The following is a 21,319-nucleotide window of genomic DNA, read 5'->3' on the forward strand; positions in this document are numbered from 1 at the left end:
GGAACAGCAGTATCCCCACATTTCCTGCTGTTGGCATCCACTGATGGGGCAAAGCTGTGGATTGAAGGGTTGTTCTTTATGGAGGATGGGGCAGGACTGGGGACAGGTCAGGCTGGTGCCAGGATGGGGGGAAGGAAGGAAAGAGCTCCACCCTCTCTCCTGGCATTATGCCTCCAGCTCTGCTTTTCATGGCCATTGAACTCATCACCTCCCCAACTTACAGAGACACCCACCCCTCTGGAAATGACCACCACAGCACCAGCCCCTGCCACAACCGAGGTGTCCAGCCCAGCACTGCTGACCACCACAAGCACAGTGGCTAGCACGGCAATGAGCAGCACAGAAGGTAACCCTGTCTACTCTCACTCACTGCCCTCCCCACTGCTCCTCATCTCCCTTGCCAGAGCTCATTTCAGTGCAAGTAGTGTCCCAGCCCTGGGCCTCTCCAGTTAGGCCACCCCAAACTAAAGTGGGGATGCAAACAGAGCATGGGGAAGAGCTGGTAAATGGGACAGCTGTGCTTTCAGTCCAGGAACTCTGCAGCCATTGCTGGTTTAATGAAACTCTTTGCAGAGGGATTGCCTCTCACTGCAACCAGTTGTATCATGCCCAGGGATCAATCTGCCTTCACCCCTTCAATTCCTGTATTGGTTGTACCAGTGTTGTTTTCTAGATATACTCTGGGTTTTGGGATATGATCAGAAGAAACTAGAATGTGGTTATTTGCAGTGCTTGCAACTGGGTCTCCTATGGAGCTAATGGCCCTCTGTGCCTCATCTCCTGTTTCCACTTCCCTGCCTCTCTGTGATCCCCATTTTATCACTCTGTGCCTCAAGGTGAGGCCATGTCCAGGCCCCAGTTCCTTTCTCACGAATTGCACTTCTTACATGTCTCTCTTCTTCCTTCACACCCACAGCTCCAGTGGCCACCTCAACACCTCCACCAGGTAATGTTCTGCTGTGGCTCTTCTCACCTTGCTAATTTGTGGTCTGTCTGTCTCCCCTTTGCACATTTCTGTAAATTTGTCTTTTGTCTCTATGACAATATCACTGTACGTTTGAGTGATCTTTTTCAAGCAGAATATAAAATGGATTTTCATCTTTAAATGTCACATCTTGTAGCATTTATATTCAGAGGTTGTGCTCACCTTCTACAAAGACATTTTTAGGATTACCTGTGACAAGAATTATGTCATTCATGCTGGCAGGAACACTAAAGCTTTTTGCAGCTATGTTTGTACTTAGGACTTTTCACAGCAGCCTGAAGGGCTTATTTCAGTCTGAGACCAGAAAATTGCTGTTTTCTAGAAAACTTGCAACTTATTTACCCTCCAAAGACCTTAGGGGAATAAAGAGAAGCAGCAGAGTAACTGGTGAGAGGCTTTCTGTTGAGGAAGGCGCTTCCATTTCAACTGTCATGACTCCTCCCAGAATTGACCTCGACTCTAAAAAGGGGCAGAAATCATCCAGGTGTTACCAGCCCAGCCTGAAGAGGGTAGTCTGACACCATGGATGGAAATCCACCCCTGAGGGAATTCCAAATCCGACATGAAAGCAAAGCTAAAGCAAAAACAAATATTAGTTTTGACTCAGCTCCTATAATCTACTACCTGCAGTCAGCAGGGGACATGCTTTTCAATAGCTATGGGTGAGGGACATACAGCTCAAGTACACTTTTGCAGAGGTTACTGTAAGTAAATTCTTTCCCATTTCTTTCTGCAGCACCTTATTTTTGTGGTGGCTCAGTCTCAGATCCCTCTGGGGTGCTGCAGAGTCCCAACTATCCTGGAAATTATCCAAACGACGCTGACTGCGTGTGGGAAATACAAGTAGAGAACAATTTCCGTGTAACACTCACATTTAGAGATATTGTGTAAGTAAAACCTTGATTCCCTGGGCAAATATCAAAGTCAAAACTTACTTGACAAGTTTGAGATCTTATTTGAAACTCTTATTTGAAACTTATTTGAGAACTTATTTGAAACCCACCTTCTCAATTTTAAAGATACTTCCAATAACATCCACAGTTGAAAGACCAGATCAAAATCTGGATTGATGTTGCATTTTTTACTCACCATTTTCTGCTAAAGCTGCATAAAAGCCAAATTAAATTTGTGCTGAGAAAACTTTAAATGCTGAAAGACTTTATCACATGTTAGGCAGTGAAATCAGAGTTTCTGAAATGGATTTGACAAAGTGCTCATATTTTTCTACCAGGATGCAAAGCAGGACATGCCAGCACGACTACATTGAAGTCTATGATGGACCTCTCCACTCTTCCCCTATGCTTGGGAGATTCTGCTCTGGCTCCTTTCCCACATACGTGTCCTCTTCAAACATGATGAGTGTTCGCTTCCACAGCGATTCCAGATTCTCCTTCAGAGGCTTTCAGGCTCACTACTCCTCCATTCCAGCACGTCACAACACCAGTAAGTTCCTGCCCAGTGTTTCCCAACAGACAAGCCTATTTATTGTTTTTGTTTGCAGAATAAATATCTGTGTAAATTTAAAGATTGTTGGAAATTGAATTGTGGAAACTGAATGATGGGTGTGAAATAGAGTGGGTTGGGGTGAGAACCCCCTGACTTCTAAATTCAGAAAAAAACCTGCCTCTAATCATTACCAAATACCTAAAGTCACAAATATATTGTACCTTCCTCTCCTGCCAGCCATTCAGTGCTTGCCAGACTACATGCACGTAGTGGTCAGCAGAGACTACCTCCAGTCCCAGGGCTACTCAGCACGGAGGGTCACCCTGAATGACAATCGCTGCAGACCGACAGTCACCTCCCAGGAGGTTGTATTCAACATCCCCTACAACGGCTGTGGGACAATACAAGAGGTAAACTCCGTGTTTTGGGCACTCAATTGCATACCTAAGCTTGGCAAAACTTAGGTGGAACATGACTGTGGTGTTGTGAGGTCCCCAGGACGAGGTGAGAGATGAGGAATCTGACTCCATGTTCTCAGAAGTGATACAATATGATACGATGATATTATGCTATACTAAAAGTATACTAAAGAAAGATAAGGATACACACAGAAGGCTTAATAAGAATGAATAATGAAAACTCGTGACTGACTCCTCAGAGACTGACACAGCTGATGGTGATTGGTCATTAAGTAAAAACAATGCACGTGTTTGGATAAACAGTCTCCAGACCACATTCCAAAGCAGCAAACACAGGAGAAGCTGAGGCTTCTTATCTTCCCAGGAGAAGAAATCCTGGCGAAGGGATTTTTCAGAAAACATGACAGTGACACATGACAAAAGCACAATTCCTGATTTTAAATTGCATCGTTAAACAGGAGAACAACGACACAATCAACTACTCCAACACCATCAGGGTCGCATCTTCCGGGTACATAATCAAGAGGAAGAAGAACATCAACTTGCACGTCAGCTGCAAAATGCTGAGGAAGAGCTGGCAGCAGGTGGTGTACGCTGCTGAGGACACCGTGGATGTGGACGAGTACCAGTTTGGGAGATACAACATGAACATCACCTTCTACGAGTCCCCGGCGTTCCGGCGCCAAGTGCGCGCCTCTCCCTACTACATCGACCTCAACCAAAACCTCTACCTGCAAGCCTGTCTTCACAGCTCGGACCCAAACCTGAAGGTGGTTGTGGACACGTGTGTGGCAGCACCTGACCCTCGTGATTTTAACAGGCTGGCCTATTACTTAGTCAGGAATGGGTAAGAGCTGCATTCAAAGCTAGAGGCACACCTGTCATCCACGTTTATTTTAAATGATACAGCCGATCTGAATGGGGTTAGAGCTCACTACCAACAGACTGTGAAAAGTGGTCTTTGATTTTTTTTTTAATTTTGCAGTATGAACTTGGAAATAAGAAATTATATTTAGAGCTTACTATCATTTCACTTACTCCATCTTTGTCCTGTGAATAAAATTTGAAGTAGTGGGAGAAAAGTGGACACAGTGTGGCAGTAGGAATTGTCATCCTAAGAGTTAAATATTTTAGTAAAACAAGCATTAGACTAATTTTTTATGCCTTGTGTAACACTGACATTAATAACAGTCTGTTGTTCCCTCTTCATCATTCAAAATGTCCTTCTCTTGGAAAAAGAAGAAGAGTTGCCAACCCTCCAGCTGCTTCATAGTACTTTAAAATATATTTTTTATATTTTATTTTATATTTTATATGTTTCTATATTTTTAAAGTCCATACCATGCTATGAAGGTTACATTTTTATCCCACTGCTTTCCTAGTACCCAACTATGACATAATTCAGTTTTAATCTGAATTTCGAGGGAATTTATCATAATAAATCGAATAATTTGAATTTTAATTTTGCAAGAACGTTCATGTGTGTATCCATGAAGACTAATCCCCTTCTCTTGCTCCTTTCTAGGTGTCCTAGAGATTCTTCCTATGCCACCTACTACTCCCCTTCCAGCCACTTTGCTCGGTTCAAGTTTAACGCATTCGAGTTCATGAGCCAGCACCCGTCGGTGTACCTCAAGTGCCAGATGCTGGTCTGCAGGCTCGGGGACTACTCCTCCCGCTGCTACAGGGGCTGCAGCTCCAGGCCCAAGAGGGACACCAGCCCTGCTGAGGAACAAGTGGATGTGGTGGTTGGGCCCCTCCAGCTCCGAGGAGGGGATGCTCCGAGTGAGAGCACCGAGAAAACCGAATAAATTTCTCTCATGTTTGCTCCAGGGAGACCAAAAAGCTCCAAGAAAAGCCACAGCTCTGTCGCCTCTCACTGAAATCTGCTTTTGCCAGCTTTGCCACAAAAGGGAAGAGATCCACACCTTGCAAGCTTGTGCTTTCAGCCACCATTTCAAAAGTATAACTTCCATGGCTGTCCCAAAGGAGAGATCATTGTAATCCTTTTTAGTGCTATAACTCCTTGATCTGTGCTAATTAGCTGCAGTCTGATTGTGGATTCGATGGCACTTGGGGATATGGTTTCTTGGTGGACTTATCTGTGCTAGGTTAATGGTAGGACTCAATAACCTTAAAGGTCTTTTCTAACCTAAATGATCCCATGATTCCATGACAGCCAGCTGGGAGCAAACTCCCAGCCTTCTTGAGAAATATTTCATTCCCTCAGTTGTGTTCTGCTTATGAAGTTTACTCAGTTGAGTTGTCATCCCTGCTAATATGAAGCCTGTCCAAACAGTTGAAGGCAATGAATCTGCCAGTTTACTTATTTCCGACTTTGATCCGGGAGCCATCCTTTAAAACTGGAGTTCTTTGTGCCTTGACCTTCAATAAGCTGAGATCAAACCCCAAAAATTTCACTCTTAGGGCTGGGCTCTTCTAACAACCAGAATTGTGACTATACAATATTCTAATCACTCTGAGTATTGCTTTTAGTGCTATATTTCTCATTGAAACAATGATGGGCCTGTGCTTATTTATAAAATGCAGAGATTTCTAAGCTAAAATTAATCTGTTCCGTGAGCAGTGTAATTTATAATTGAAGAAAGGAATATTTACAAAGCAATAAATCTATTTTGTCTCTCAAATTAATGTCTCTGTGCTTAAAATGTAAATGTTTTGAAGAGTGTGGTCTGTTTGATTAAAAATTCCAAGTGATGGTCTGAGCCTCTGCTTCTGAAACACTACACAGGGAAATTCTAGATATCTTAATATAAAAAATTATTTTAATATATTAAAAATATAATTATAAATATTATAAATATTAGATAATATAAATATATTTAATATATACACCAGTGGTTGGTGCTGTCATCCTCCTGGCAGTTGTTGTTTCTGTTCCTGATGGTTTTCCTGCCAGGCTGGCACTGAAGGAGCTGCTTTCACGTGGCATAATGTCAGAGCAAAGGTCAGCATCACTCACTGGATGAATGCAGGGCAAACCTTACATTTTATGAGCCACCAAAATGCCTCACTGATGACAGACTCACATGTGCCAATGTGGGAAGCTGTGATATCTTTATCTTCAATAAGTTCTGCTACAATGCCTTAGAACAGCTTTGTAATCCTAACACCTCTTAAAGGATTAACAAACATTTTCAAATTTCATGCCACAAGTTGTTTAGCACAATTATTTTGTCATTTTTCCCTTCTTTAATTCTCCTCTCACATAATTCTAAAACCATTTATCTAATGCCTCAAAATTTTGTGAGCTGGAGTGAAAACCTGAGTGAGTCATAAAGAAATATTTCAAGGTATATTGAAAGGAAGGAAGATTTAATTTGGTGAGAATGGATTATCTCTGGAAAGGAAATGTAAAAATTGATCTTACCACAGCAACTGGATTTGTGGCTATACAATATTCTAATTATTTTGAGCATTGATTAATATATTTTCCATTAAGTTTTAACTTCTCTACATTGAATAAATCCAAATTCAAAATACAGGGCGCTGTTAAAGACGTGTTGTTTGCAATCTTCAAGGCTGAAACACACAATCTATTCTAAAGGTTTGTTCTATCAACTTTTAGTCTTCCATTAACACACACCCTAAACCAGGCAAAACCACAAATGTCATCCAAGAGACTGAATCTCAGCCAGGAGACTTTTCAGCTCTCACCCAAATGTCAAGAGGTGAAAGATATTTCATATCTGCTTTCCAGAAGGAAGTTTTGTTCAATTTTTATTACTTTTGGTTGCTGATCACAAAACTATTTAATTTGCTGTCTTCTCCATGGCTGTATCCTTTGTGGTTGTGAGGAGTTTGGCTTCTCAGGACTTACCCAGCCTTTCAGAATGTCTTGTGCACATTTGAAAATCAGGCTGAAATATGCTGGAAATGCAAACAGCCAAATGCCACATAAACATTTATCACTGATGCATGAAAACATGAAAAGCAAGACCTGGGATTTCTTGCCTTTCATGTCCTAGTTAAAAAATACAAGGAATTAAAGCCAAAAAGTAAGCTAAAATTGTTTATTTGGCCTTTTGTTTTGGTTTTTTGTTTGGTTTGTAGGGGATCAGTTATGCCAATCTCCCAGTGAAGGCTGGTGCCTGCAAACACACGGGTGTCAAGAACCAGGAGCACGTGAAGGACGCTTCCTTTGCTCTTTTAAATGAGCTTTCTGGGGGCTGCTTATTTTTGTCACCTGCTCTGCCCTCAGACAAGACACACCAACCATCACTTGGCAGCTTTTTCCTTTGAACAGCTGTCTGACTTTGGAATTGGGTTATTTTATTTCCTCCTGGTGTGTCTGTCACGACTCAACTGTGTGCTTGTTCATTTAGCACTCAGCTCATCATCTCAGCACCAACAATAAATATTTTGTTTGCAGCACCATGAGAAGATCTCTTAGAAGTGTCAACCCAATCACACCCTGCACTGCTTCTGGCTGGGGTAGGTAATTTTCTACCTAGCAGCTGGTACAGTGCCTTGTCTGGATTTAGGATGAGAATAATGTTGAGAACACACTGATGGTTCTGAGCAGCTCTCACACTCAGTCAAGGATTTGTCAGCTCCTTGTGCTGCCCCGCCAGCGAGGAGGCTGGAGGGGCTCAAGATATTTTATTTTATTTTATATTTTATTTTATTTTATTTTCTATTTTATTTCCCCCCAATTGTCTCCTCCATCCCACTGGGAGAGGGGAACGACCAAACAGCTGGAAGTGCTCAGAGCTCTGACAAAACTGCACATCCCTGAGAAATTCTCCTCAAGGTTTCTTTAATGGCAAGAGAAGGGATCAAAAGCAATTTGATTTAAAATGCATGTGTATTTTTTAGTAAATAATTGCACGGTGTCTTTGAATTCCTGACTTCATGCTGTTCCCAGTGCTACCAAGGCACCTATTTGGCCAGAACTGGGGTTGAAGCAAAGATCAGAAACAAAGTCCTTGTTTGCTTGTTTGTATGCTGGATTTCCTGCCCTGTTTATCCTTCCATTCTAATTTTGGAGAATGAAGCAGATCATTGATCTCTGTAGCCCTCCTTCCCAGGAACCCCCCACAAAAATATTTATAATGGGGTATAAATAAACATGGTTTTGTTTCTGCATCTCATAGCCAGCAAGTAGATTCAATTTTTTATTTATTAATAACAAATCCTCATCCTAGACTGAGATTTCAAAACCCAATTAGGGTTTGTAGGGTATGGGTAAGAAACACCATTTTTCTGGTTTTCATTGCTTTCTCCCCATGCTTTCCCATGGAATGCCACAGACATGCATTGACACCAAGCTGAATTCAGCAGCTGAGCACAACCTTCTGCTCCCAGTTCTGCCTCTGGGGTCCTTTAATGCCCCAGCCCCACTGCTTGCACCAAATTCCAATTACATAACTAAAGGAATATACTCTGGAGATCATTTCACTCAACAGATAATTTTATTTTCTTAGTTAACTCCATCAGACTCACCAAGTCACAACCAAGCTTTTTAAACAGGATTGCACTAGAATCTCCTTGTGGTATTTTTAAAATTTTTGGCTGTTTTTTATCTAGATGGCAAAACCTAAGGAGACACTAAAATTCACACAGCAGCTTTTGAATATTAGGAGATCATCTCTCTCAGACTGAGGACACAAGAAGTCTATTTCAATGAAACCTCTCCTGGCTGAGGAAACTCACCAGTGACCTGGCTGTGTCACTGGAGTGAGAGTTGCTTCCATTTCCTAGAATAAAACTTGGAGCACCTCTTTTGCCCTGAATCACCTGGTACTCATCCAACCAAATTTTCTCTTTTTTTTTTTCTGAAATAAGTGGATTAGTCACAGGGTGTAATGTAGACATTAATTGTACTGCTGCCGTTCTAAAGAGCCTGCCAAGTCTGAATGACTGTCACTTTGGGTTTTTCCTGTATTTTTCTCATCATTTCAGAGGTGTGGATTCTCTGTTTCCTCCCAGTGACTGACTAGTGATGTTGAGATGTTTTGGAAGCATTTGGCATCAATTACCACCTATTGCTAAGCCTGGATTCAAGCAGGGCTTTGTTGCACGAGATATGATGAAAATCAAGCTGTGCTCATGTGAGGGCTCTGTGCCTCCACACAAAGGTGTTTCTTTTAAAACCTCAGTGATTCCATGACTCTGTTTGGCCAAGCCAAACCTTCTATCCCAAATGCTGGATGTTTATATCCCCAGTTCAGGCTCAGAAATCCAAAGGTTTTTGGATTTCTGCTGCTTCAGTTTCCCTTGGAGGTCCCGGGCAGCGCTGGTTTGAGAGCAGCACTCTGAGCAAGCAGAGTAAACACTTGATCTGAGCCTTGCCAGCCTGAGACAAGCCCTCTTTGTTCCAGAAGTTGACTGGATTTTGCTAAGGAATGCATTGTTGGGGAAGACAAGAGGGCTGCTCCCTGCCAGCGCCGCAAGGATTCATCCGGGCATCACAGGAGGTGCTGCCCAAAGGCAGCAGTGCCACAGCCAGGGGGACAGAAATCAAACTGGGAATTAACTGTTTGAAACACAGGCTAGAATTTGGACAGCCTTGAGGGGCTCCTGGTATTGCATTTTGGAAAAAAAAATAGAAAAAAATAGCATTTTGTTTACTGCTGATAAGGTTTTATTGCCCTGGTAATGTTTTCTCCCTGGCTCCTCTTGGACCAGTGGCTGCTGTGGGCTGTCCAAGGGGAGGGGTTAAGCACTGCTCCAACAAAAGAGAAGGGCTTCAAAGAATTATTAAGGTACTCCAAAAATGAAGCTATTAGAAAGGAACTCCTGCCAAAAAAAAAATTACTGAAACATTTTAGAAGTTAAAAGTATCTCCACTCTATGAAATTACATTGCCTATCACTGCTTTTTCAGTTTCTTGCCTTCCAAAACATTTCCTCTGAAGTATCAAACCCTATCTGATCAAATCCTTTGGTTTTACTTTGGTTGGCCTTGGATTTTTATTTTAGTGACTGCATTATTTCATTTATACAACCTTTTTACTACTAACACTTTAAAAATTCGTATTTTCCCCTATAGTCAAAAACAAATGCATTTCAAGACTGGTCTGACTTCTGTTGTAGACCTGTGTAATAGTCCTGGAACAAGGTGTATTAATCTGCTTCTTATTGTTTCAACAATATCTTCAGCACCACGTGCAATACCCCATTTCCTTGCTAGATGTAGTTGTTACTGCAGTGACTCAATCTCCACCTAGAAGTTTCTGATTTTTTCGTTCACAGCTGGCACAGGATCTGAAGGAAGAGGCAAACTCCTTACTTTTGTGTAACTGCATTTAACATCATGCTCTGATGTTTCAGAACTGAATTTGTACAGTGCAGAACACTGGAGGTATTCAATGCTCTTACAGACACCACCCAGAAGAAGCTGGCTCAAGCAGCATAATCCAACTTGCATAAATCTCTGATTCTGTCCTTCCATGAAACATCCAAGTTCAGGGAAATTCTCTTTTGTCTTTCAAATAAATGTCGGCGAGGGTGGTGATTTGGTGGAGCCAGTGCTAAGGGCAGGCTGAAATATTTTGCAAAAGAGCCTGGGAGAACCTTTGTGGTGATTTCTTGGATTAAAGTCATTCAGCATCTGTCTGCAACCACCGGGTTTGTGGACATGCTGCATCACCTTCAGGAGATGTGACTTTTGCTCACAGCCCGAGAAAAATTGTCATGGATGATGTGCAGTGGAGGGGGAATGGGAAATACCTGTGGGAGTGTTCTCACAAGGGGTGGGGAGAAGTGTGGCAGCCACTGTGATGCCAGTGTCGTTTGCTTGTGCGCAATACCTTGGCTTGCACAAGAGGAGCCCCAGTGAATTTTTAATTTTGTCAAATTCAGAAGTGCTCCCCTGAACTATAAAACACATTTCTCACCAGCATTATGTCTCTCTTCGTTGAGAGAGACATTGTCTCCACATTGTCACCAAATCTCTGTCCTATGCAGTTTCCCTCTCTTTTTCTTTATTTTTAATCCATATTTGACATGGCAAACTTCTATCCAACTAAGATTCAAAACCTTTTAGAGCATTTTAAGCAGTGTCACCCAGAGTCCATCCTATTGTATTACTACCACACTTTTTTAGTCACCTGGAACCTCCTTTAGAAGGAGGTTAACTCTCTTTGCTCTATTTAGAAGGAGTTTGTTAACTCTATTTGCTCTCTACCAAGGCTTGGGAGGAACAGCAAAATCTATCCCGAGGCGCATTCTGCCCTCACAGAACCAACAAACTTTCACACAGGAGACTTTTCCTTAGCTTAAAGTCCTAATCTCACAAATCTCACCTTGACAAAGCTTTTATTGAGCACCTGAGAATCATTTATTTGAGTGAGATAACCAGGAAAAACCAAATGCAAAGGTTCAGAGTCACAACTCCTCTGCAGCTTAGGGACAGAAAGCAAGAAAAAGGAACCAGAGCAGTGTCAGATCCCTCTGAAGGATATGCCATGACCTTCTGGCCCTTCTTGGTCCTTACCCAAATTTAACCTTGACAACATTTTGAAATGTCTGCCTGAAGGTAAAAAAAGTTCAAAGTCTCGTTCTCCTCTGATTTTTTAAGTTGTTCTCAAGGACAGTCAGCTCTTAATTAATTATCCAGTTGTTGGACACTTTGTTAAACAAGACAGGTTTTACAAAAAAGGTGAAAGGTTATCATACAATCATAGAATATTTTGATTTGGAAACAATCCCTGATGTTTGAGTCCAGCTCCCTGCTCCTCAAAAGGGCTCCCTACAATTAAACCACCTGACTTAGAATGTTGTCCAGGCACTTCTTGACCTCTGGCAGGTTTTGTGCTGTAGCCAGAGGAGCTGTTCCAGCGCCCAGTCACCTTCTGGGTGAGAAACCTCTTTGAAAAATACAGTTAATTTTACAGTATCCATAATTGCTAAAATGTATATTGTGTCTATTTTCTCCTCTGACAGCTTCTATGGGAACTGAAATACCTGGTACTTTCAATTTCATACTTATTCAACCATTTCTATCTTGAAAAAAAATAATTCCCTACCATAAAAATATTGCTCTTTAAATTATTACTGATTTGCATCTTATTTAGTTTTTTCAGTAGCTTATGCATGAGGAAAAGCTTAAAATACAGTGTATTTTGACCACAGTGAAAGTAGTAATTCTGAGTTGCATGAGTTTTCATGAGCTTAAATATAGATTTTTAATATTTAAGGAGATTTAATATATGAAACTTAAATATAAATCTGATTTGCCACAGGACTGAAAGGATGTGACCTTTTGAGTGTGAAAAACCTCTTCACTGGATCAGGTTGTTAAAGGTTTCAAGTCTTAAAAAAGAAAAGGTGGTGCATAAAAGAGCATTTTTAATATTATCTGTTATCTGCATTTACCTCACACAAAAAAACCCTAAGAGAATTTTTTGTACTTCCTAATGAAACTCAAAGGTCCTTAAGTGATATTAAAATGCAAGGAGAAAAGGAAATGCAGTTATAAGGAAGTCATGGTGACATTGTGCTGCTTTGGCTTGATTAACCTCATGTCTTGGTCACCCTTGTCTCAATGAGTTGAACCTTGCCTTTGCTCTATTAATTTAAATACTTCATTGTAAATATATCAATAAATACCCACCATCATTTGTCTAGCAGAGGTAATTTATTTAATTATGACTGATTTCACAACCACTACTCAGCTGGGAATAAATCACTTTAACTTTGGCAGCCTACAGTGTATTTCATCTTCCCTGCACTGGCAGTGAGCTACACTGCAAAATTCATGTGTCTCACTGCGCTGATTTAAAAATTAAATTTTAAAAATTGAAATTAAAATTTTAAAAATTGAAATTAAATTTAAAGACAACAGCAGTGACAGCTCAGTCCCTGGCACCCCAAGGCCACTCCTGCGTTTGATGACAAATATTCCAAGGGTGCTGGAGAAGGTCACCAGCACTGATGCAACCTTGTCCTGGCACTGCTGAGGTCAAAGGGATTTGCTGGAAGCTGAGGCAAGCTCTCCATTAAGACCATTGTCCACAAGCAGGAAAAGCTGCAAGAATGCAGCAGGTGCCAAGACAAGCAGGGTGTGTTGACAGAAAGCCTCAGTGGTGGATGGAATGACCTCTCCTGCCATGCCTGGGGACAAGGTCACTGACACCCCTCGACTTTGGCACAGCCTTCACCCCTGACAAAGATTTTCCCCCACTGGGGCTTCCAGGGGCTGATGTGACATCCTTATCCCAAGGGAATTCTCCTCTGGGACTGGGCAGCTGGACCCAGTGTGACGGTGTTCACAGGGGTTTTGGGATGAGGGAAGAGATGAGGATCTGACTCCATGTTCCAGAAGGCTGATTTATTATTTTATGGGATATATTATACTAAAACTATACTAAAAGAATAGAAGAAAGGATTTCATCAGAAGGCTAGCTAAGAATAGAAAAAGAAGGAATGGAATGATAACAAAAGCTTCTGTCTCGGACAGAGAGTCTGAGCCATCTGGGCTGTGATTGGCCATTAATTAGAAACAACCACACGAGACCAATCACAGATGCACCTGTTGCATTCCACAGCAGCAGATAATCATTGTTTACATTTTGGTTTTGAGGCTTTTCAGCTTCTCAGGAGAAAATATCCTAAGGAAAGGATTTTTCATAAAATGTGTCTGTGACAGACCCAGCACTCAATACTCAGTTTTGTCCAAACACAGCAGCTTCATACCTAAAATTGTCACTTTACAATAAATTCACCATAAATACAGGCAATCACCTTGCAGGTTATGTTATTGAGGGTGTGATTTACTTCAGCTGGGATTTGCCTTTTCTCTAATCATTCCTCAAAAACACCTCTCACTTCAGAACTCATTGGACTTCAGTGGAAAGGCTGTCAGAGAGAAATCCTGGCCTGTTCCAGCACTAGTGTGGCCAGCAGGATTGCTTCCAAATCAAGAATTCTATGATTCTATGATAACACCTCACCTTTTTTGTAAAACCCGTTTTGTTTCACAGAGTGAAATAACAAGTGGATAATTAATTAAGAGCTGACTGTCCTTGCCAGCAACTTGATAAATCAGAGGAGAACAAGACTTTGAACATCTTTTACCATCAGGCAGACATTAAAAAAAGTTGTCAAGGTTAAATTTGGGTAAGGACCAAGAAAGGCCAGAAGGTCATGGCATATCCATCCCCTGTGCCAGCACTGCTGAGGCACCTCGGGATCAGCTTTGTGTCACTCAGGATAACAAAGACATTGAGGGGCTGGAGTGTGTACAGAAAAGGGAACAGAACTGGGCAAGGGGCTGGCACAGAACTGAGTTTGGCACTGGGAACACTTCCACTGTGGCAAGGCAGTGGACATGGCCCACCCCAGATTGTGGAGAATGCAGTGGGTGCGGCCAAAACCAGGATTTACCCCATAACAAAACTTTTCAGGAGTGCAGTATGATGCTGAAAGAAATGACAAATACATTGCTACAGCATGGGAAAAAGTTGTGAGCTCACACACATCAGTGATGCTTCTTTTTCCCCAGGGAATGAGAAATACAAATAATACACATACAAGAGAAAGTCAGCCTTAGTTTATTCCTTCAAAACCTCTTTAGTAAATTCCTTACAAATAAATACATGTACAGGAGAAAGGCAGTCAGCCTTAGTCTATTCCTTCAAAACCACTTTAGTGAAATTCCTTACAAAAATGTGCACTTTTAAAGGATTTGCTCAGGTGGAGGGTTTTTATGGGAGCCACAGCAGCTCTGTGGTGCTGGAGCATCTTTTCCATCTCTGTGCTCTCTTCCCAAGGACGGGGCCCCGCTGCCCTCCAGTGGCAGCAGCCACCAGAATAGATCCACATTTCCCCTCTGCTTTTAGACCCTTTAGGCCCAGACACTCAGAGAAATTATAACTCTAAATAAAGTTATTTCCAGGGAGGGGGAGATCTGCCGGTGCAGCAAAACTCTGCTCTATGAAGAAAGATTACTGCTGAGCCTCCAGCCCAAAGCGATTGCACTACACACTCTGTTTGTTTTCTAGGAGCAGATTTTGATAGATTTCTTTAAGATGTTCTGGGGAACATCTTAATATATGCCCTTCCAAGACCAATAGGCCAGCCCTTCTGTCATCATTGCTGGTTCTTGGCAGGCAGGATTTACCCTCTGCATGACCTCCTTGGGGCCTTACCTGTTTGGTAAAGGAGACTGAGGAATGCTGAAAAAGCAAATCTTGATGCTTCTTAATAACTAAAGATTTTTGCAGTCAGCCATGTTCCTTCCATGCCACCTTCCATCCCTACATCAGGGCTCCAAACAGAGCTGTACTGTGCCATGAAAGTAAGAAAAGTGTTTATGAAAAGAAAGAATTCATTTTTAATTCAACTAAGAATATTCAGCTTTATTTTTTTTTTTCCTCTCTGTAGTTGAGTCCCTTCTCCCTGACAGGACAAAATGAGGCAGAGCTGGAGGCATCCTTTAGGACATCAGAGGCCATGGTGGTGTTGACCATCACCCCATGCCAGGGAGAAGACTGGAAGCTCTTTTGTTGCTCTGGGGGCTACAAGTCAGACAGAGAGAGCTGCAGATCTGAAACATGCTGGAGGGATCTTCTCCCAGGTTAAAGAGAAGTCAGGAAAATAAGAAAAACTGCTTCTTACATGAGTAATTTTGGCAAACAAAGAGAATTTGTCTGAGGCTTGCCTGACACTTTTAGGATGCTAATCTTTTGGCACAATCCTCACACCAATTAATCAGGTTAATATGGTTGTAAATCGGAAAATGTCTTAATGGGTGGCATGAGAATCCTTACCAAACAGCCTAATCCCCAAAAGTAAATCACTGCTTCCTGGAACAGCCACATCACCAACACAGGGCCACAAAGGTGCCCGGGGAGTGTCTGGGAAGATCTTTGTGGCCAGTCTGGAACAGCTCCCGGAGCTGGATCGCCTCAGCTGGATGTCTGGATGTACCCTGTGAAAGGAAAATCCTCACTAAATCACTTCCTTGGCATCCATCTGGAAGCTCAGGGAGGGGCATCAGGTTGCACAGAACCCATTGGGTATAAATTGTGCAGCTGTGCTGGGCTAGAACAGACCACCACCAACAACCATGGACCTTCAGGTGCGTCTCACCTGGCTGCTTCTGCTGAGCTCCACTCTCCTGGCTGCACCAGGTACTGCCTTGAAAACCTTTTTGATTTTACAGAACTGTTACCAAATTATTTCTGAAATGTTGCAGAATTATTTACTAATACAGGCTGGCTTGCTGGGAAGTGGTGGCAAAGATTCTCCTCGAATATTGCTGATGAGTGTTGTACTGTAGAATTGACAGTTTGTCTTCTACTTCAAAGATTCAGTCCAAATCCATAGGTTGTATTTCAAAATGTATGTATTTCAAAATGTATGTATTTCAAAATACATAATATAATATATATAACATATGTAATATTATATTAAGATACTGTATTTTGAAATATAACCTTCATATTTCGAAATATGAAGGTTACAGGCTGGAGAAGGCTGAAGAATATTCCTTTGTGTCTTTTTCACAAGGGAAATAGCTTGTGGAAGTTGTTTCCTAAATATTCTTCATCCAATATCCCAGTTTTAATTAAAATTATTCTGTACTGTACATTTTAAAATGTAGAGAAAGAGGGGGAAAGAAACACAGAGCAGTCTGCCAGACCCAAGTGGAAATATGCTCTCCATGACATGTTCCTTCAAACTTATAATCTTGCTAGTTTGAATGGGATAATTTTAACTTTATTTATCACCATAGGCACCATGAAAAAAGCCTTGCCAGTCTCTTACAAAAAGAGGTGATTTCACAGAGAGATCAAGGGCTGGCTCTATTGAATTATTTACAAAACAATAATATGATGTGTTACTTCAGGGCTAATACATTTCCTTCTCTGCCACAGCAAGTGGAGACTGGTGGGACCAGGCAGACACAGAACTAAAGGCAATATGGGAAAAAATTGTCGAGTGGATTAAAGAAGAATTGGAGCACAGAGGTACGAGATGTGCTCCTGAGTGTGAATGTACCTGGCAGATGTGCAGGGTCCCCCGAGCCAGCTCTGGGTGAGCTGTGCCTCAGCAGCACAGGCAGCCATACCCCACCAGGGTAGATCAGGCCCTGCAAGCAGCAGAACCACGGGGATTCAAATTTAGACACCAGAAGTTTAGCTATAAATAAACAAATTGAGATTTATCTGTCAACTTTTGCCTTAGTTCCACCACAACCACAGCTTAGACTGGAATCTGGTGGGCACCGATGCGCCGGGAGGGTTGAAGTTTATCATGATGGAAAATGGGGCATGGTCTGTGATGATTATTTCAATATGAACAGCGCCAACATTGTGTGCAGACAACTTCACTGTGGCCAAGCTGTCTCTGTCTTGGGACTGTCTTACTTTGGCCAGAGTGGAAAAGTTATCCCCTTGGATGATGTGCAGTGTAGAGGGAGTGAATCCCACCTTTGGGACTGCCAGCTGGGGCAAGCACAACTGTGGACTCAATGAGGATGTTGGTGTCATCTGCTCAAGTAAAGATAAAAATGATAACGAAAATAAAATGCTATAAAATAAGAATAAACCTCCTTGGGCTATGCTGTCCACCGTAAATGCAAGAAACATCAGGGCAGAGCTTGGAAATCAGGCCAGGGATGAAAAGTGAAGGTGGGGTGCTGCTTCTGTTTAAGTCTGAGTGATTGAAGAGCAAAAGGATGCCTTGCACAAAATAACAAGGTGGGACAGCAAGTCCTGGCTATGAAAATAGTGAAAAGCAGGTAGTTCAGGACCAATTTAGTCAACAACTGACAGCCAACCCCCAAGATAACAAAGGCAAAGAGTAAGGAGAAAATAGAGGCCCATCCAGTTGTGAACCAGGCACGTGTGAGTGGAAACAAAAATAATTATTGTCATAAATATATAATATAAATAACTGCCCAATAAAGTAAATTTTTGCTCTTTTTCTGCTGTTCACAGATGCAACGCGCTCCACAGTTGCACCAACAGGTAAGGCTGAGCTTTTGGGACAGGAGTCCCAAAATTAGTTCTGTAAAGAGTCTCCCCAGTGCTCAGAGCCTAATTTTTAACTCAAAAAAATAATGTGATTACAGCTCCTTGGCAGACAGTTTTCTACAAAGGCACATGCTCTGAATTACAAGTTATTGCTTCAAATTACTATTTATTCATCCACTGCAAAATTATTTCTTTATATTTTCATTATTTCTTGGCCCTGCTAGTACAAACTGTCTTTACCACTTACCTACTAATAATTAGTAAAAACATGAGGCAAGTTTTTACACTCCAGGTTTAAGTTTCTGATTCTACTTTTTTTTTATTTTGCTGAAATAATCATAACATCCTGAAAACCTTAAAGTACAGGCTATACTACTGTTTCTTGAGATTTCTAGGTGTTAATTATGCTCTTCATAATCCACAGAAGAGCAAGTGTTAAAATGCATTTTTCTACCATATAGAATCGTGAGTGTATGCTTTATTATATGCAACACAGAAATCAAAAGCTGGTTCCCAAAACCATTTATTCTTAGGGTTTTAACATAGGTTTTATTGCTGCTTGCAGCCACTTAATCTCTCACTCTTTCAGCCTCTCTCCTTCCCTTCCAGCACCACCACAGAGGAGAGCAGGACATCAGAAATCCCAATTACACCACAGACAGGTTAAGGGCATTAGCACAACATGCAGCAGGTCAGAAAAACATAGCTGGGACAGGAATTCAGTGGAGAGGCCAAAACATGCTGCCAAATCAGCATCTCTCAGTGCAGCTCATGTTTGTCCATGAATTTGGTGCCAGCAGGTAGGAGCTGTGAGTGCTGTGGGCAGAGCCTGCTGTGAGGATGGGGCACATTTTAAACCCAGTGGAATCTGAAGGCATTTAAATTCACCAAGAGCACATTCCTGCCTTACCTGAGTGCTCTTTCCCTCTTCTTTCCACATTTCTTCCTTTTTCTCACAGCCTCTGCAAACACTTCGGAACCAAACCTGATACCTGCTGCACTGGAAGCAAACGTGACAACCCCGGCTGCAGAAATCCTTTCCACGCTGGCTGAAGGTAAGATACAGACACAGTGCCATAAAATCTAATAGCAGTGCTTGAGTTTGTTCAAAATGGATTACATTGATAGGATTAAATAAATTAATGAACCTCAAGATCAGTCAAGTGCTAGCTCGTTGTCTCAGTGAAGAAGCAAGGCTGGGGAGAGAGGCTGAACCAAGCAGTATTTAAAGGATGGGAAAAAACAAATCCAAACCACATCCCTTAAATTACAAGGTATCCCAGAAAAATTAGGCTCTATCACTGTTATATCTAAGCCCTGATTCCCTATAAACAGGAAATGCTGTAGGTCTCAAAGGAAAAGTAAATAGCTAAAATGCAGACAATATTTAATTTCACTTTTTTGTTCTGTATTAATAATACAGAATTACTCTGGTGTTTATGCTATGGGTCTTGGAAAAAAATATACATTTAAAATGCCCATAATATTTAATTTCACCTTTTCTTATTTTTCTTTCTCACAGCAACAGCCTCTCCTACTGCTGGACCTGCAGATGTAAACACACGTAAGTAAAATAGCATTACTGTTGTATACATTCTGTCAGTCTTTAGGGAAAAAAAACCCATTTAAATGGATATAAAATTTAATTTTAACTTTTCTCTCTCACAGCAACAGCCTCTCCTACTGCTGGACCTGCAGATGTAAACACACGTAAGTAAAATAGCATTACTGTTGTATACATTCTGTCAGTCTTTAGGGAAAAAAAACCCATTTAAATGGATATAAAATTTAATTTTAACTTTTCTCTCTCACAGCAACAGCCTCTCCTACTGCTGGACCTGCAGATGTAAACACACGTAAGTAAAATAGCATTACTGTTGTATACATTCTGTCAGTCTTTAGGGAAAAAAAACCCATTTAAATGGATATAAAATTTAATTTTAACTTTTCTCTCTCACAGCAACAGCCTCTCCTACTGCTGGACCTGCAGATGTAAACACACGTAAGTAAAATAACATTACTGTGCTGTACATGCTGTCAGTCTTTAGGACATTTAAAATGCATATAAAATTTAATTTTACCTTTCTTATTTCACAGCAACAGTCTCTCCTAATGCTGAACCTGCAGATGTAAACACGCGTAAGTAAAATACCATTACTGTGGAGTACATGCTGTCAGTCTTTAGGGAAAAAAAACCCATTTAAATGGATATAAAATTTAATTTTAACTTTTCTCTCTCACAGCAACAGCCTCTCCTAATGCTGAACCTGCAGATGTAAACACGCGTAAGTAAAATACCATTACTGTGGAGTACATGCTGTCAGTCTTTAGGGAAAAAAAACCCATTTAAATGGATATAAAATTTAATTTTAACTTTTCTCTCTCACAGCAACAGCCTCTCCTAATGCTGAACCTGCAGATGTAAACACGCGTAAGTAAAATACCATTACTGTGGAGTACATGCTGTCAGTCTTTAGGGAAAAAAAAGCATTTAAAATGCATATAAAATTTAATTTCACCTTTTCTTATTTTTCTTTCTCACAGCAACAGCCTCTCCTACTGCTAAACCCACAGATGTAAACACACGTAAGTAAAACAGCATTACTGTGGAGTACATGCTGTCAGTCTTTAGGGAAAAAAAAGCATTTAAAATGCATATAAAATTTAATTTCACCTTTTCTTATTTTTCTTTCTCACAGCAACAGCCTCTCCTACTGCTAAACCCACAGATGTAAACACACGTAAGTAAAACAGCATTACTGTGGAGTACATGCTGTCAGTCTTTAGGGAAAAAAAAGCATTTAAAATGCATATAAAATTTAATTTCACCTTTTCTTATTTTTCTTTCTCACAGCAACAGCCTCTCCTACTGCTAAACCCACAGATGTAAACACACGTAAGTAAAACAGCATTACTGTGGAGTACATGCTGTCAGTCTTTAAGTAAAAAAGAACCATTTAAGATGCATATAAAATTTAATTTCACCTTTTCTTTCTCACAGCAGCAGCCTCTCCTAGTGCTGCACCAGCAGACACTACCCCTGGTAAGTAATAAAGAGTAACTATGGCCTACATGCTATGGGTGTCAGGGGGAAAAAAATACATTTAACATGCAGACAATATTAAAATTAATCTTTTCTTTCTCACAGCAGCAGCATCCACTGCTGCACCAGCAGACACTGCCACCTGTAAGTCATGAAGTGTTGCTCCGGTTTACATGTTTAGCTGTGTGCCATGCTCTGATCATGTATTGACTGCCTCCATAATAATATAATCTCATCAATTAGAATTGGAGATAATCCCACTTGCCTTTCCTTTGGCTTCCAGATAATAACAAAGGAGCAAAAGGGAAAGGGGAAACAGAAACTCTGGCCCTGATGAAAGCATTGGGATGGGGCAGGCACCCTACATCAATATAAACCAAGATTTGCTCTTGGTCATCCCATTCCCAGAAAATCATCCTTCCTGCACTTCCCAGAGCTGCATCCCAATCCCTGCACACACTGGGATGTATTTTCCATGG

General features: G+C 41.2%; 1 protein-coding gene across 1 annotated transcript in view; it reads left to right on the top strand.

The window, feature by feature from the left end:
* The window catches only part of LOC102043478 (deleted in malignant brain tumors 1 protein), a 52,513-nt gene that overhangs the window by 30,465 nt on the left and 729 nt on the right, over nt 1-21,319 (top strand). The window contains exons 26-46 of the mRNA XM_031059881.1: nt 224-346; nt 1,722-1,872; nt 2,217-2,428; nt 2,669-2,841; nt 3,309-3,697; nt 4,376-4,635; nt 16,697-16,789; nt 17,007-17,271; nt 17,762-17,791; nt 18,407-18,459; nt 18,757-18,852; nt 19,320-19,361; nt 19,466-19,507; nt 19,612-19,653; nt 19,758-19,799; nt 19,895-19,936; nt 20,041-20,082; nt 20,187-20,228; nt 20,342-20,383; nt 20,497-20,538; nt 20,652-20,693. Of these exons, the coding sequence (XP_030915741.1) occupies nt 224-346; nt 1,722-1,872; nt 2,217-2,428; nt 2,669-2,841; nt 3,309-3,697; nt 4,376-4,635; nt 16,697-16,789; nt 17,007-17,271; nt 17,762-17,791; nt 18,407-18,459; nt 18,757-18,852; nt 19,320-19,361; nt 19,466-19,507; nt 19,612-19,653; nt 19,758-19,799; nt 19,895-19,936; nt 20,041-20,082; nt 20,187-20,228; nt 20,342-20,383; nt 20,497-20,538; nt 20,652-20,693 (2,265 nt within the window). The remainder of the gene's footprint in view (nt 1-223; nt 347-1,721; nt 1,873-2,216; nt 2,429-2,668; nt 2,842-3,308; nt 3,698-4,375; nt 4,636-16,696; nt 16,790-17,006; nt 17,272-17,761; nt 17,792-18,406; nt 18,460-18,756; nt 18,853-19,319; nt 19,362-19,465; nt 19,508-19,611; nt 19,654-19,757; nt 19,800-19,894; nt 19,937-20,040; nt 20,083-20,186; nt 20,229-20,341; nt 20,384-20,496; nt 20,539-20,651; nt 20,694-21,319) is intronic.

This window comes from Geospiza fortis, unplaced genomic scaffold (genome assembly GCF_000277835.1).
Source record: "Geospiza fortis unplaced genomic scaffold, GeoFor_1.0 scaffold452, whole genome shotgun sequence".
NCBI lineage: Eukaryota > Metazoa > Chordata > Aves > Passeriformes > Thraupidae > Geospiza > Geospiza fortis.